Source organism: Oncorhynchus masou, chromosome 15, assembly GCF_036934945.1.
Source record: "Oncorhynchus masou masou isolate Uvic2021 chromosome 15, UVic_Omas_1.1, whole genome shotgun sequence".
In the NCBI taxonomy this organism is placed as follows: Eukaryota; Metazoa; Chordata; class Actinopteri; order Salmoniformes; family Salmonidae; genus Oncorhynchus; species Oncorhynchus masou.
Genome location: NC_088226.1, coordinates 23,454,817 through 23,470,147, shown reverse-complemented (window position 1 = coordinate 23,470,147; position 15,331 = coordinate 23,454,817). Strand labels below are relative to the sequence as shown.

Here is a 15,331-nt window from a genome sequence, read left to right as displayed (position 1 = left end):
TAATATCCTTTGCTTGGCCCTCTCATCTCTATATGTCTTCCCCCCCTTCCTCTCTCCTCCGTCTCTCCCCGCTCATTCTACAGTGTGGGCATTGAGATCCGTTTGCCCTTCACAAATCCTAACTTTAGTAATTAAGGTGGAAACACTAAAAAGCTGACCATAGATCAGTGTCCAGTAGCAACCTCCTCCGACTGAATGGGCTCTCCTGTCGTTCCCTTGCACCCTACAGGAGTTCTTTTATGAGATCTCCATGCCAGAGCTGTCCAATAAGACTCTGGAGGTCACTGTCTGGGACTACGACTTGGGGCGCTCCAATGACTTCATAGGTGAGACTCTTCACTTTGCACACATACGCACGCACACACAGAGAGCAAGAGAGATGGCGAGAGAGTCACAGCCCTATGAGAAGCATTGGGCCTTGGGACATTGAACTCCTGAAAGGTTCCCAAGGTGACACTGTTTATCATGTTTACAGGTGGAGTGTGCCTGAGCTGTCACTCACAGGGAGACCCCCTCCGTCATTGGATGGACTGCCTTAAGAACAAGGGTCAGAGGGTGGAGCGCTGGCACGTACTGACCAATGAGCTCCCAAGATCCGTAAGTCATGAGTAAGGCCACACCTCTACTAAGACACAAGGCTCAGTCACAATTCTTCACCCTTCTCCCTTTGTTGCACACTTCCAGTCTTTAATATGTCAACGGTGGAAACTCCCTCCAGGCAGGTGTGGAGAATCGGGATACAGATCAAAATCATCCCTCTAGCTGCCTACCACCTAGGAATTCCTAGAGATCTGAGAGGATTGGATAGATCAAAAATACTGAGGAAATTCCACCTAGCTTATCAGAACGCAAGGGGGAAGCCATGACCGTATTGATCTGGATCCAATTTAAACCTTTCAGATCTACTGTAGTGCCTAGGTGGTAGGGGGTATGGGTTGATTTGGAACTCAGTGAACATGAACCATATCTAGGCTCTCTCTAGAGCCCTGTTTATACCTGGTTCAAACATGCGTCCCTCTTCCTGATATTTTCCTGATCTTGTCTGTTTACACTTAGAAGATCTGATCACAATCAGATAGCAATGCGTCTTTTAATCGTCTACACCTGTCTAAAAATGTGGGTACAATCCAAATGTTGACAGGATTAGGACAAAGGACACATGTTAGCACCAGGTATAAATGGGGATGACTTGCCACAGGATGGGATGCATTACCTGTATGTTTCGATGTCTATACGGGTGATTCAAACCAACACACCATAACACACCATGGAGAAAATGCATGCTGACTATAAGTCATTTACACTACAAGGCCTGGATGTTATTAAGCACAACTCATTCATGCTATGGAATAAACTAGTGGTGGTGTTGATGATCCCTTCAAGTTAGATGAGAGTTTCTTTGATTATTTGAATCAGCTGAGTAGTGCTCGGGCAAAAACCAAAATGTGCACCCCTTGGGGTCCAGAGGACTGAGTTTGGGAAACGCTGGGTTAGAGGGAGATGTTGGTCAGTGGGATGGGGAATGCGGTTCTGGTTGCCTTATGGCCTCTTGTCACTAATGTTGACATACACAACTCAACATTATACCTCCAATTTTATCGGATTTCATCTGCACGTTTTAGTCTACTTTTACTTCTCTTGTTCAGCTGATTTGATTGATTTCCATATCTTTCATGGTTGTTTTTTAATAACAAACTGATGTCTATGTTGGTAATAATAATACACAAATACCAGCACACAAATATCTAACATCAGATATCCTTTTTGTGTTGTTGACATTTTAACCCAAATGGAGCCCTATTCCCTGCATACCAAATGGAGCCCTATTCCCCACATACCCTATGGGCCTTGGTTAAAAGTAGTCCACTACATAGGGAATAGGGGGCCATTTGGAACGAACACATTCACTGCATCCAAAACATGACATACACTGATAATATTATGACTACAGAAGTTCTTCCATGTTGTTGCATGATGCAATACAGTATTGACAAAAACAAGTTGTCCCCTCCCTAATATAACTATCCCCAGCCCCCCAAAAAAGTATTTGATCAAAAAAGTATTATTATTATTATTACTTGATTTATTATTGAGGTGATTTCCCTGTATTGCTATTTTTGTTTTCTGTCATGTTTCTTATATTTGTCTCTTAATGCACGACTGAATGTGTGAATGTGGGTTTTTACTGACGTTTCAATGGCTGTATACAATTATCTTGTTGTGCTTTTAACAATTGTTGTTCTTACATTTATATCAGGTGTTTTGTGTACAATATGAAAATACATTTGGAATGCACTACTGTATAAGTTTGACTTGGTTTCTATTTTGTGAGATGGCTTGCCTGAGGGAAATGCAGGAGTCACTCAGTGCTACTGAACAGTAAAATAGCTCACGTTTACCCCCTGGTGGTTCAATGAATACATGACACATTTTCAAGTGTTAGTAATTTAGCTGACGCCCTGACCATGTTAAACGGTCCTTGCTAGCCGCCATTCTTGGGATGTACCAACTCTGACATTACCTCATTGAAGTTTAAATTTACAATGGTTACGATTAGTTAAGGGTTAAAGTTAGGGTTATGGGTTGGGGACGTCCCAAGGATCCCAGGTAGCACTAACTTTTCAACTTCCCAGAACAAGTATCAAGCAAGAATCAATAAGACACTGCTGTTTTTTTATGTGACAAACTTTTAAATTAAAGGCAACTGGAAACATGAATAAAACAGCACACATTTAAAAAATAAACCCATTTATTGTACATTAGGCTCTGAACTATCAGTGTCACATTAAGTCAAAGTCTGAGCACTTGCTATGAGAGACCATGATGAGACTCTAATGAAGGCATCCTAAGCCGGTTTGTGTCTCTCTAAATAAAATCCTCAGTTCAGTGCAGACAAGGGGTGCTCATTTTCCTTTAATTTTCCTGGATAGTCACCTTATGAAGTGTCCTGGGGTAAGGAATGTGGTTTTGGACTCCTAAACCACACAAGTACAACTCCAGTCCTTTGATTCTGCACTGCAGTGTCAGTGGGTTTCGGGTTCCTGCTTTTTACATAATTAATCAGTGTTTGTTATTGGACAAGTTCAAATAGTTTCACTTAATTTCCGTTTTATGCCATGTCAACATGACCCTGGTTTTTCTTGCCGGTCTAGATCCTAAAAACATATATATTTTTTAAAAGATCAAAAACAAGCAGACATGACTGTGGCGCTCAAGGAATTGTGTTCGACACACCAGTGTCTTCAACCTATGGTTCATCATCTGCAGTTTCCAAGGACAGTAGGCTCCACCCCCGAGTCACAAGCAGGAAGTGGATCAATACTACAACACAGCAAGAGTAAATAACCTCCCTGTAACAGACTGACAGACAGGGCCCCACTGCCCTTTGGACGGGCTGGTGCACAAACACACATACAGTAAGTTAAAACACACACGCACAGTAATTAAAAATTTTTAAAAAGTCTACACACACACACTTGCTGCTTGCTTAAGGTAGTTCATCACATCTGATGATGACTTCAACTACTCCTTGTTGGATCGCTGATGACTGCATTATCAGAAGCGGGATGCACACCGTCTGCCACAGACAGAGTACACAAAGACCTGTCCCATTGAAGCCGGTGCAGCCTCGGTCATACACCTTCTCCATATGTATTTGGACGGTGAAGCTAAAATAAAATGTGTCTCTTATACTCCAGCATTTTGGATCAGAGATTGTCCCACGTGTCCGTTTTACCGTTTAGAAATGAAAGCATTTTGTGGTATCCAATTGTGTTCCATTACGACAACTCCCCAACGGGCTAAGGAGAGGTGAGGATCGGACAAACACGCTGCTTCTTATAAACACCCGGAAGTCAACCGGACCAATGTGTTGGAGGGGGACACCGTTCAATTGACGACCCTAGTCAGCTTGCAGGCGCCCAGTCCGCCACGCAAAGACGCTAGAGCAAGTTAAGACTAGGAATCCCCTGCCAACCCTAACCTCCCCTAACCCGGACAGTGCTAGGCCAATTGTGCACTGCCCTTGGAACTCCCGGTCACGTCAGGCTGTAGTGACGCCCCTCTGCACGTCGGGTGAAGTGCCTTAGCAGGATGCGCCACTCGGGAGCTCCGTGGCAAAGAAAAACATCTAAAGGCTTTATATTGCGCTACTTAAATGCTTTTACAAATCATAATTATATGTCATAATCTATAAATGGTTTATTAACTTACATTTGGCAATATAATCTACAGTAGGAATTGTTATGTCACCCTTTATACACCATTTATAGTATATGACATAGGCTTATAGATCATTTGTGAAGCATTTATATAGCGCTTATAAAGCCTTTATGTATGCTATAAAAAGTCTTTATAGGTTGTACTGCCCTCACCCAATGTCCGACACATGAGTTCTGATGTGTTTGGTCAGCTTAGCTGCCTCACTGAAAGCCTTGCCACACAGGCTGCAGGTGTGGGCCCCGCCTCCGGCAGGCCGCATTCCATTGTGAACGCGCTGGTGCTTCCTACACGTGTAGGCGTCCTTGAAGCTCATGCCGCAGACAGGGCAGCCGTACAGCCGCAGCTCCGTGTGAACGCGCCGGTGGTTCCTCAGTGTGCCATCGTTGTTGAATCGCTTGCCACACAGTGCACAAACGTACGGCTTCTCCCCTGTGTGAATGCGGAGGTGGATCTTGAGGCGTGACACGTGGCTGAATATCTTACCACACTGAGGGCACGGGTGGGACTTCTGATCCCCCCTGTTGTTTGTTTGTTGTTGACCCCTGTTGTTTGTGGACCTGTTTATTTGTTGATGACCCCTATTTGTTGACCTATTTGTTTGTGGTTGACGTCTGGTTTGTCCCGGATAGAACAGGGAGGTCAAGGGACCTACGGTACTGGTGGTGTCCCCGAAGTCTAGTTCTGGCCCTGTTGTTACACAACCATCGCTGCCAATCTGACGGAAAAAGCCATCTGGGATCATGGCCGCACTAGCTGATACCAGGTCAGTTGGGACGCCCGAGGCAGAGGCACCATACCTGCTGCTGTCTGCAACCACTGATTCCAGGTCAGCGCTCAGGTCTGAAACAGTGTACCTGGTTTCAACAGTGGCTGGTCCAGGGTCGGAACTGGGGTTTAGTTCACCACACCCCATCTGAGCAGATACTGACCCCAAGTCAGTAGGGATAGTATCACTAGGCTCTGTTTTGATGCCCTCGGCGTTATAGTGTAAAACCACTCTGTCCACGGGGCATGATGTGCTGCTGAAGGGATTTGCAGAGGGAAGTAGAAGCTGGTCGTCTTCTTCGTCCAAGTCCCTTTTCACGGACGCTGAAGTCAATGGAGCTACTACTGGGGTGGTAGCTGATGTATCGGTCTGTTGTGAGGACAGGGTATGTGGAGAGTTACACAGACTCTTCCACTCGGTGCACTCTGTGGGTAGCTGGCTATGTGTGGCAGGCATCGTATCCTGGTTCATTACCATGTCGTTCTGGGTCTGTGTAGACTCAGGGTCTGGACCCTGGTCGGAACTCCACTGGTGCTGCCCAGACATAGAGAGAGAAACAGGCCTGGTCGAGACTGGATGGACAGACCAACAAACAGACAGAAAAGAGAGAGAAATCAGCTTGATTCCATTCACACAACTACAGAAGCAATGATCCAAACATGAGTTTACAGGCATTTTGTAGGATGAGCTTGTTTGGGTAATGTGGTGATCTACTGGGCTTTAGACTGTCCAAATGCCCCATATCATAATATTCTAGAAAAAACTGCATCCTCTCCCCTTTATCTACACTCAGTGAAATAATTGACAGATGAAAACAGTATAGGCAACAGAGGTCATCTGGCTTTCACTAGTTCTCAGATGAGTGCAGACAATAGACGAAGAGCCATTGGCATCGTCACCTGCTGAACATTCCGTTCCCGTGTCGAGTCCAACTTCTCGTAACCTTCGTTTTAGGACTTCATTCTCTCTCTTCGTACGGGCAGTCTCCTCCTCGAATTCTGACACTGTCCCCCCGACCACCTCCAGTATCTCATCTACAGCCACCATTAACCGCTCGGTGAGGTAAGCATTCAAAAGCTGTAGTTTAGTCATTTTCTAGAAATGTAGCCTGCCCAAATATCTGTTAAAATCCACTGAAAGCCTACTAATAACGACCCAAGCTAGACTGTTTTGTAAACATATCCGCGGAAGCATTCACTTCCGGGTTATTTGACTCTACCGACGCTACCGTAATTCGTGAAAAAGGGGAGGCAAGAGTTTTATTAAAGGGATTTTCCACTTAAATATGTTAGGTTTGCACCCTTATTACTGTGTATATTAAGAAATATATTGAGTGAAGGTAACGTGAGTCAAGCATCTGGCATCTTCCTTTTGGAAATAAACAACCTGAAAGATGGTTCAACTTTAATACAAAAGAAATACAGAATCAGAAATGTGATTTTAATAATTAAATGGACTGATTTCATTAATTTTCACACACACACACTCTTCAATCAAGCTGGAAACATCAGCCACGATGACATTATCCATTAGTTTTCTACTGCACCGTTTTTATTAATCCCAATAAATACATTTAGGAAATATTCCTATTGCTAAAACACTTCAACTTTTCACAATCCCTGTCCTGTGTTTGAAATGGTGCAGCCGATTCAGTAGTAGCTGATTAGTTTGCGCATTGACCTCCTCATGTGATGAGCTGCCCTGCATCTGTCAGGTGTGTGTTCAGGTGTACCCGCAGGCCGCTGGCCACAGTGAAACTCTTGGGACACTGGACACAGCAATAGGGTTTCTCCCCAGAGTGAGTCCGTTTGTGCTTCTTCATGGTGTCTCCGTCGCTGAAGGTCCTGTGGCAGTAGGGGCAGCTGTAGGGTCTCTCACCGGTGTGGATCCTATAATATAGAAATAAGTTTTAAAAATATATATAAAAATAATAGTATATAAATGGAGTGAAGAGACTTTAACCCAACACCTAGCAACCTCGTCAAGAGGTTTGGATTTTTGGGCGTAACGGCAAAGGTGTTGGATTGACAGTCGCTGGTCAGAGCTACCGCCTAGATTCGCTACAATATACAGTGAGCTACAAAACTATTGGGACAGTGACACATTATTTGTTGTTTTGGCTCTGAAGTCCAGTACTTGGGGTTTGAAATCGACGCCACCTTACCGGCCACCCTAGACCCACTTCAGTTTGCATACCGCCCCAACAGGTCCACAGATGACGCAATAGCCATCACACTGTCCTATCCCATCTGGACAAAAACAATACCTATGTAAGAATGCTGTTCATTGACTACAGCTCAGCATTCAACACCATAGTACCCTCCAAGCTCATCATCAAGCTGGAGGCCCTGGGTCTCAAACCCTCCCTGTGTATCTGGGTCACTGACTTTGACGGGTCGCCCCCAGGTGGTGAAGGTAGGAAGCGACATCTCCACTTCGCTGACCCTCAACACTGGGGGCCCTACAAGGGTGTGTGCACAGCCCTCTCCACTACTCCCTGTTCACCCACGACTGCGTGGCCATGCACGCCTCCAACTCAATCATCAAGTTTGAAGACGACACAACAGTAATGAGCTTGATCACAAACAACGACGAGACAGCCTACAGGCAGGAGGTGAGGGCACTTGGAGTGTGGTGTCAGGAATACAACCTCTCACTCAACGTCAACAAAACAAAGGAGATGATCGTGGACTTCAGGAAACAGCAGAGGGAGCCTCTATCCACATCGAAGGTAGAGCATTGGAGAAGGTGGAAAGTTTTAAGTTCCTGGGTGTACACATCACAGACAAACTCAAATAGTCCACCCACAGACAGTGTGGTGAAGAAGGCACAACAGCACCTCTTCAAACTCAAGGGGCTGAAGTAATTTGGCTTGTAATCCAAAACCCTGACAAACATTTACAGATGCACAATCGAGAGCATCCTGTTGGGGTGTATCACAACCTGGTACGGCAACTACACCGCCCTCAACCGCAAGGCTCTCCAGAGGGTGGTGCATTCTACACAACGCATCACCGGGGGCAAACGACCTGCCCTCCATGACACAGGAGGGCCAAAAAGATAGTCAAGGACAACAACCACCCGAGCCACTGCCTGTTCACACCGCTATCATAAAGAAGGCGAGATCAGTACAGGTACATCAAAGCTGGGACCGTGAGATTGAGAAGCAGCTTCTATCTCAAGGCCGCTGCTGCCTACATTGAGACCCAATCACTGGACACTTGAATAAATGGATCACTAGTCATTTTAAACAATGCCACTTTAAATAATGCCTATTTAATAATGTTTACATATCTTACATTACTCATATCACATATAAAATACAGTATATACAATGGGGAGAACAAGTATTTGATAACCTGTAAAATCGGCAGTGTTTCCTACTTACAAAGCATGTAGAGGTCTGTAATTTTTTTATCATAGGTACACTTCAACTGTGAGAGACGGAATCTAAAACAAAAATCCAGAAAATCACATTGTATGATTTTTAAGTAATTAATTTGCATTTTATTGCATGACATAAGCATTTGATACATCAGAAAAGCAGAACTTAATATTTGGTACAGAAACCTTTGCTTGCAATTACAGAGATCATACGTTTCCTGTAGTTCTTGACCGGGTTTGCACACACTGCAGCAGGGATTTTGGCCCACTCCTCAATACAGACCTTCTCCAGATCCTTCAGGTTTTGGGGCTGTCGCTGGGCAATACGGACTTTCAGCTCCCTCCAAAGATTTTCTATTGGGTTCAGGTCTGGAGACTGGCTAGGCCACTCCAGGACCTTGAAAGGCTTCTTGCGGAGCCACTCCTTAGTTGCCCTGGCCGTTGTCATGCTGGAAGACCCAGCCACGACCCATCTTCAATGCTCTTACTGAGGGAAGGAGGTTGTTGGCCAAGATCTCGCGATACATGGCCCCATCCATCCTCCCCTCAATACAGTGCAGTCGTCATGTCCCCTTTGCAGAAAAGCATCCCCAAAGAATGATGTTTCCACCTCCATGCTTCACGGTTGCGATGGTGTTCTTGGGGTTGTACTCATCCTTCTTCTTCCTCCAAACACGACGAGTGGAGTTTAGACCAAAAAGCTATATTTTTATCTCATCAGACCACATGACCTTCTCCCATTCCTCCTCTGGATCATCCAGATGGTCATTGGCAAACATCAGACGGGCCTAGACATGCGCTGGCTTGAGCAGGGGGGATCTTGCGTGCGCTGCAGGATTTTGTTCTCTTCAGGTCATTGACCAGGTCCTGCCGTGTAGTTCTGGGTTGATCCCTCACCTCCCTCATGATCATTGATGCCCCACGAGGTGAGATCTTGCATGGAACCCCAGACCGAGGGTGATTGACCGTGATCTTGAACTTCTTCCATTTTCTAATAATTGTGCCAACAGTTGTTGCCTTCTCACCAAGCTGCTTGCCTATTGTCCTGTAGCCCATCCCAGCCTTGTGCAGGTCTACAATTTTATCCCTGATGTCCTTATACAGCTCTCTAGTCTTGGCCATTGTGGAGAGGTTGGAGTCTGTTTGATTGAGTGTGTGGACAGGTGTCTTTTATACAGGTAACGAGTTCAAACAGGTGCAGTTAATACAGGTAATAAGTGGAGAACAGGAGGGCTTCTTAAAGAAAAACTAACAGGTCTGTGAGAGCCAGAATTCTTACTGGTTGGTAGGTGATTAAATACTTATGTCATGCAATAAAATGCAAATTATTTACTTAAAAATCCTACAATGTGATTTTCTGGATTTTTGTTTTAGATTCCATCTCTCACAGTTGAAGTGTACCTATGATAAAAATGACAGACCTGCAAAACCTGCAAAATTGGCAGTGTATCAAATACTTGTTCTCCCCACTGTACATGTGACATGAGTAATGTAAGATATGTAAATTGTGGAATTGTTTAAAGTGACTAGTGATCAATTTATTAAAGTGTCAAGTGATCGGGTCTCAACACTGTATATACACTGTATTTTAAACATTTCACTAAACTCGCATTAACATCTGCTAACCATGTGTATGTGACCAATAAAAATTTATTTGATTTGAAATGATACAATGACTGAGGTTAAAGTGTAGACTGTCAGCTTTTAATTAGAGGGTATGTTCATCCATAATCAGGGGAACCGTTAAGAAATTACAGCACTTTTTGTACATAGCCACCCCCCATTTTAGGGGACCAAAAGTATTGGGACTAATTCACTTATATGAGTATTAAAGTAGTCAAAAGTTTAGTATTTGTGCCCCTATTCCTTGCATGCACTGATTACAGCAAGCTTGTGACTTTACAAACTTGTTGGATGGATTTTCTATTGATTTTGGTTGTATTTCAGATTATTTTTGTGCCCAATAGAAATGAATGGTAATGTAATGTGTTGGAGTCACTTTTATTATAAATAAGAATCGAATATGTTCCTAAACACTTCTACATTAAGGTGGATGCTACCATGACTACGGATAGACCTGAATTATTTGTGAATAATGATGAGTGAGAAAGTTACAGATGCATAAATATAGTCATCATCATTCAGGACTATCCGTGGTCATGGTAACATTCACATTACTTCTACTCCTTTTGCCATGGGGCAAAGAGAAAACTGTTTAGTTTTACAGCTAATTTCCTTCAATTCTACCCTTTTTGCCATGTGCATTAAAGTGCATTTCCTGCCATTCTACACATTTTGCTGTGACTTGTTAATAATACCTGAGTGAGAGTGACTGACAAAATCATTTTTTAATTTTTTTATTTTACCTTTATTTTACTAGGCAAGTCAGTTAAGAAAAAAATCTTATTTTCAATGACGGCCTAGGAACAGTGGGTTAACTGCCTATTCGGGGGCAGAACGACAGATTTGTACCTTGTCAGCTCAGGGATTTGAACTTGCAACCTTTCGGTTACTAGTCCAATGCTCTAACCACTAGGCTACCCTGCCGCCCCAGGGGGGACGTCAGGACCCCTGGGCACGTGGTCGGTAGTCGGCCATGATTACTACACGTTTAGATCGCTTGCTAGACTCATTTAAAACAGCTAGCCGACAGCTAGCCGACATGGCTAATTGAGTGACTGTCAGTGATGACATAACAAGAGAAGAATTGCTGACGCACGTCCAAATTTCAAACTTGCACCTTGTGTGTTCGACTATTTTAACTCTCAATAGGAAGTTGAGACTGCGGTGCTTATGGTGCTTATGCCTGGAGCCCTGGTGATAGGGATGAACCAGGTAATCAACATTCAATGGAGGACAAGTTGTCACAGGGCTCCAACCTATATAGCCCATACTACCACACTTGCCCAATGCCCAGGGCCAAGACCCAGCCACATTGTCAGTACTTAGCTTTTATGTAAAGATTGACGGCTGTTTAGAAACATATTATATTCTTATTGACCAAAACATTTATTAACTCCCAAAATGACACAATACATTATTTACCATTCATTTCGATTGGGCACAAAATCATCTGAAACAAAAATGAAAACAAACAGCAAATGCATCCAACACATTTGTAGAGACACAAACTTGATGTAATCATTGCCTGCTAGAAATATGGGACTAAATACTAAGCTTTTGACTACTTTAATACACATAAGTGAATTTGTCCCGATACCTTTGGTCCCCTAAAATGGGGACCATGTACAAAAAGTGCTGTCCTTTCTAAACGGTTCACCCGATTCAAGCTGACAGTTTAACATCGTAGTGATTGTATCACTTCAAATCCAAAGTGCTGCATTACAGAGCCAAAACAACAATGTGTCACTGCCCCAATACTTTTGGTGCTCACTGTATAATAATACAACATGTTAATGTATGCCAACCTCAGGTGTCGTCTCAGGTTGCCTCTCTGGGTAAAGCTTTTGGAGCACCAGGAGCAGCGGTGGGGCCTCTCCCCCGTGTGGATGCGGTGGTGGCGCCGCAGGTCAGCCGACTGGGCGAAGGACTTACAGCACCAGTCACAGGCGTAGGGCTTCTTGTACTGGAGGTGGAGGTGGAGGCTGGCCGCCTGGCTGAAACTCTCCCCACATCGGGTGCAGCGGTGTGGGCGTCCCTCCTGGTGGTCGGTGGGGGTGAAGTTGTTACTCTCGTTGCATGGCAACACCCTGTCCTTGGGCCCAGGCTCTGTTTCATATGTTTGCTGGTCATGTACAGGTGTGTTATGGAGCTCCGAGATGTCCATATCTGGAAGGTCTTTGAAGCCAGTGTCGCCTGAGAGTTCATGGTTGTGGGGTAGTCGTGTTATAGGACGACCTGTGTAGTCTGAACTGGATTGAGGTTCATGGTTGGTGAGGTTCACTGTGACGTCACATTCCTTGGGTTCCATTTTGATCCGTCCCTGAATTGGGTCGATGGGAGCGGGCGTCTTTCCCTCTGTCCTAAGGACTGGCATTTCAGCCTTGGCTGCTCCAGTTGTTGTGGCACAGTGGGCATTGGAGGAGAACAGAGTTGGGGCCAAGGACGAGGCGTTTCCAATACCCTTGGGTTCTGGGTCTGAGTTGTGTTCAGTCTTTGGGATTGCCTCCCCTGGACTGGGCTTCTCCTCTACTCTGACTGTTTCAGTGTGTCCCTGGTTTGGTCCTGTTAGACTCCCATCCTTACCCAATATTACCTGGCTCTGTGTCTGCAGCCCTCGTCTGTTGACCTGGCTCTGTGTCTGTAGCCCTCGTCTGTTGACCTGGCTCTGCTGCAGGGGCTCTGGGTCATGTTCCTGACTGGGGCTCTGGGTCATGTTCCACTCTTGCTCACAGAGCTGCTGCTGCCCAGAGAGAGAAAGGCTAGGGGATCCTGCATAGAAAGAGGGTGCAAATACAAAGTGCTGTCATTAAATAAGTATGACATTTAGTAGATATTTATGACATTGTAATTAATCATGCACTACTATTAGTTGTTCATTTTTGCTGCGAGGGATATTCGGAATTCGGGCACTTCTCGCGAGCCAACGTAACGTTACTGTCAATCGTCAACAGACAGACGTCACCCAAAGTAACTAACTAGTTGACAGGTTGCCAATTCATTTTTGCATGACCATTAAATCAGCATTATCCAACGAAATGTTCTCACGCCAGTCTGTCTCCGCCAAGAGTAGGATGTCCCGGAGCTGTCGCCGCAGGCTTTCATTTTGTCTCTTCGCGCTTTCGTTCTCTCTCTTCGTCCTAGCCGTCTCTTCTCGGTACTCGGCCACTGTGTCCCCGACCACGTCCAGAATCTCCCGCACCACTACCGTTAAACGTTCTGTCAGGTAAGCATTCAACAGCTGCAATTTGGTCATTTTAAAGACGTAAAATAGTGCAGAATAATGTATCGTCTCTCTCTCAGCTGATGTTGTGATTTTATTCTTCGTTTGTTGGTAGTTGGGTGACTAGGAAGTGTGTATGTTGTTATATCGCCACCTGCTGTTTGGGAAGTGAAATGTCTGTCTTGTTTATGTTGAGCCACAAGGGGGAAGTGCAACCATTTATAATTTCCTCTGAATCAGTAGTTTTATAACATGAACCCTCAATCCTGGTCCATCCCAACAACATCTGATTCAACTACTCAACTAACTTATCATTCAGCCCTTAATCAAAAAGGTAGGTCTATGAACAGAAGCCCAAGCACAAATAAGACTAAACAGACAGACCTAGTGAAGCCAGCAGATACGCTACAGGACTGTTTTGCCAGCACAGACTGGAATGTGTTCTGGGATTCATCCAATGGCATTGAGGAGTATACCACCTCAGCCTCTGGCTTTATCAATAAGTGCATAAACGACATAGTCCCAACAGTGACTGTACGTACATATCCCAATTACAGGCAACAATCGCACTGAGCTAAAGGCTAGAGCTGAGCAAGACCTTTATACAGGTCAACATTCACAAGGCCACGGGGCCAGATGGATTAGCAGGACGTGTACTCAGAGCATGCGTGGACCAACTGCCAAGAGACTTCACTGACATCTTCTACCTCTCCCTGACCGAGTCTGTAATACCTACAAGATTCAAGCACATCACCATTGTCCCTGTGCCCAAGAAAGCGAAGGTAACCTGCCTAAATGACTTCCGTCCCATAGCACTCTATAGCCATGAAGTACTTTGAAAGGCTGGTCATGGCTCACATCAACGCCATCATCCCGGAAACCCTAGTCCTACTCCGATTCCCATACCGCCTCAACCAATCCGAAGATGACGCAATCTCAATCGCGCTCCACACTGCTCTTTCCCACCTGGACAAAAGGAACACCTATGTGAGAATGCTGTTCATTGACTGCAGCTCAGTGTTCAACCCCATAGTGCCCATTAAATTCATCACTATATTAAGGACCCTGGGACTAAACACCTCCCTCTGCAAATGGATACTAGACTTCCTGACGTGCCGCCCCCAGGTGGTAAGGGTATGCAACAACACGTCTGCCACGCTGATCCTCAACAAGGGGGCCCCTCAGGGTTGCGTGCTTAGTCTCCTCTTGTACTCCAACACCATCATTAAGTTTGCTGACAACACAACAGTGGTAGGCCTGATCACCCACAACGATTAGACAGCCTATAGGGAGGAGGTCAGAGACCTGGCCGTGTGGTCCCAGGACAACAACCTCTCCCTCAACTTGAGCAAGACAAAGGAGATGATCGTGGACTACAGGAAAAGGAGGGGCAAACACACCCCCATTCACATCGACGGGCTGTAGTTCCTTGGTGTCCACATCACCAACAAACTATTATGGTCCAAACACACCAAGACAGTTGTGAAAAGGGCACGACAACTTATTTTCCCCCTCAGGAGACTGAAAACATTTGGCATGGGTCCCCAGATCCTCAAAAGGTTCTACAGCTGCCACATCGAGAGCATCCTGACCGGTTGCATCACCGCCTGGTATGGCAACTGCTCGGCATCCGGCCGTAAGGCGATACAGATGTTAGTGTGTACGGCCCAGTACATCATAGGGGCCAAGCTTCCTGCTATCCAGGACCTATATACTAGGCGGTGTCAGAGGAAGGCCCCAAAAAAAATCAAAGACTTCAGTCACCCAAGTCATAGACTTTTCTCTCTGCTACTGCACGGCAAGCGGTACCGGAGCGCCAAGTCTAGGTCCAAAAGATTCCTTAACAACTTCTACTCCCAAGCCATAAGACTGCTGAACAATTTAATCAAATGGCGACCTGGACTATTTGCCCCCCTCCTTGTTTTTACACTGCTGCAACTCGCTGTTTATTATCTATGCATTGTCACTTTACCCCTACCTACTTGTATAAATTACCTCGACTAACCTCTACCCCCGCACATTGGCTCTACCCCTTGCATATAGCCTTGTTATTGTTATTTTATTGTGTTACTTTTGTTTCATTTTTTTGTAAATATTTTCCTAACTTATTGTCTGAA

General features: G+C 45.1%; 3 protein-coding genes across 4 annotated transcripts in view; 1 reads left to right on the top strand and 2 right to left on the bottom strand.

Moving 5' to 3' along the window:
* Positions 1-2,300, top strand: part of doc2a (double C2-like domains, alpha) — a 55,558-nt gene extending 53,258 nt beyond the window's left edge. For both annotated transcript variants that reach the window (XM_064988822.1, XM_064988821.1), the window contains exons 10-11: positions 230-326; positions 476-2,300. In XM_064988822.1, the coding sequence (XP_064844894.1) occupies positions 230-326; positions 476-612 (234 nt within the window). In that variant the 3' untranslated portion in view covers positions 613-2,300. The remainder of the gene's footprint in view (positions 1-229; positions 327-475) is intronic.
* A 378-nt stretch (positions 2,301-2,678) lies between these two features.
* On the bottom strand, positions 2,679-6,195 carry LOC135555976 (zinc finger and SCAN domain-containing protein 2-like). The gene is made up of 2 exons (XM_064988817.1): positions 5,887-6,195; positions 2,679-5,559 (listed from the first exon to the last, which is right to left on the bottom strand). The coding sequence occupies exons 1-2, from the start codon at positions 6,077-6,079 to the stop codon at positions 4,370-4,372; spliced, it is 1,383 nt and encodes a 460-aa protein (XP_064844889.1). The 5' UTR covers positions 6,080-6,195; the 3' UTR covers positions 2,679-4,369.
* A 181-nt stretch (positions 6,196-6,376) lies between these two features.
* Positions 6,377-13,327, bottom strand: LOC135555977 (zinc finger protein with KRAB and SCAN domains 1-like). The gene is made up of 3 exons (XM_064988818.1): positions 13,040-13,327; positions 11,800-12,763; positions 6,377-6,876 (listed from the first exon to the last, which is right to left on the bottom strand). The coding sequence occupies exons 1-3, from the start codon at positions 13,245-13,247 to the stop codon at positions 6,672-6,674; spliced, it is 1,377 nt and encodes a 458-aa protein (XP_064844890.1). The 5' UTR covers positions 13,248-13,327; the 3' UTR covers positions 6,377-6,671.
* Between the last annotated feature and the right edge of the window lie 2,004 nt (positions 13,328-15,331).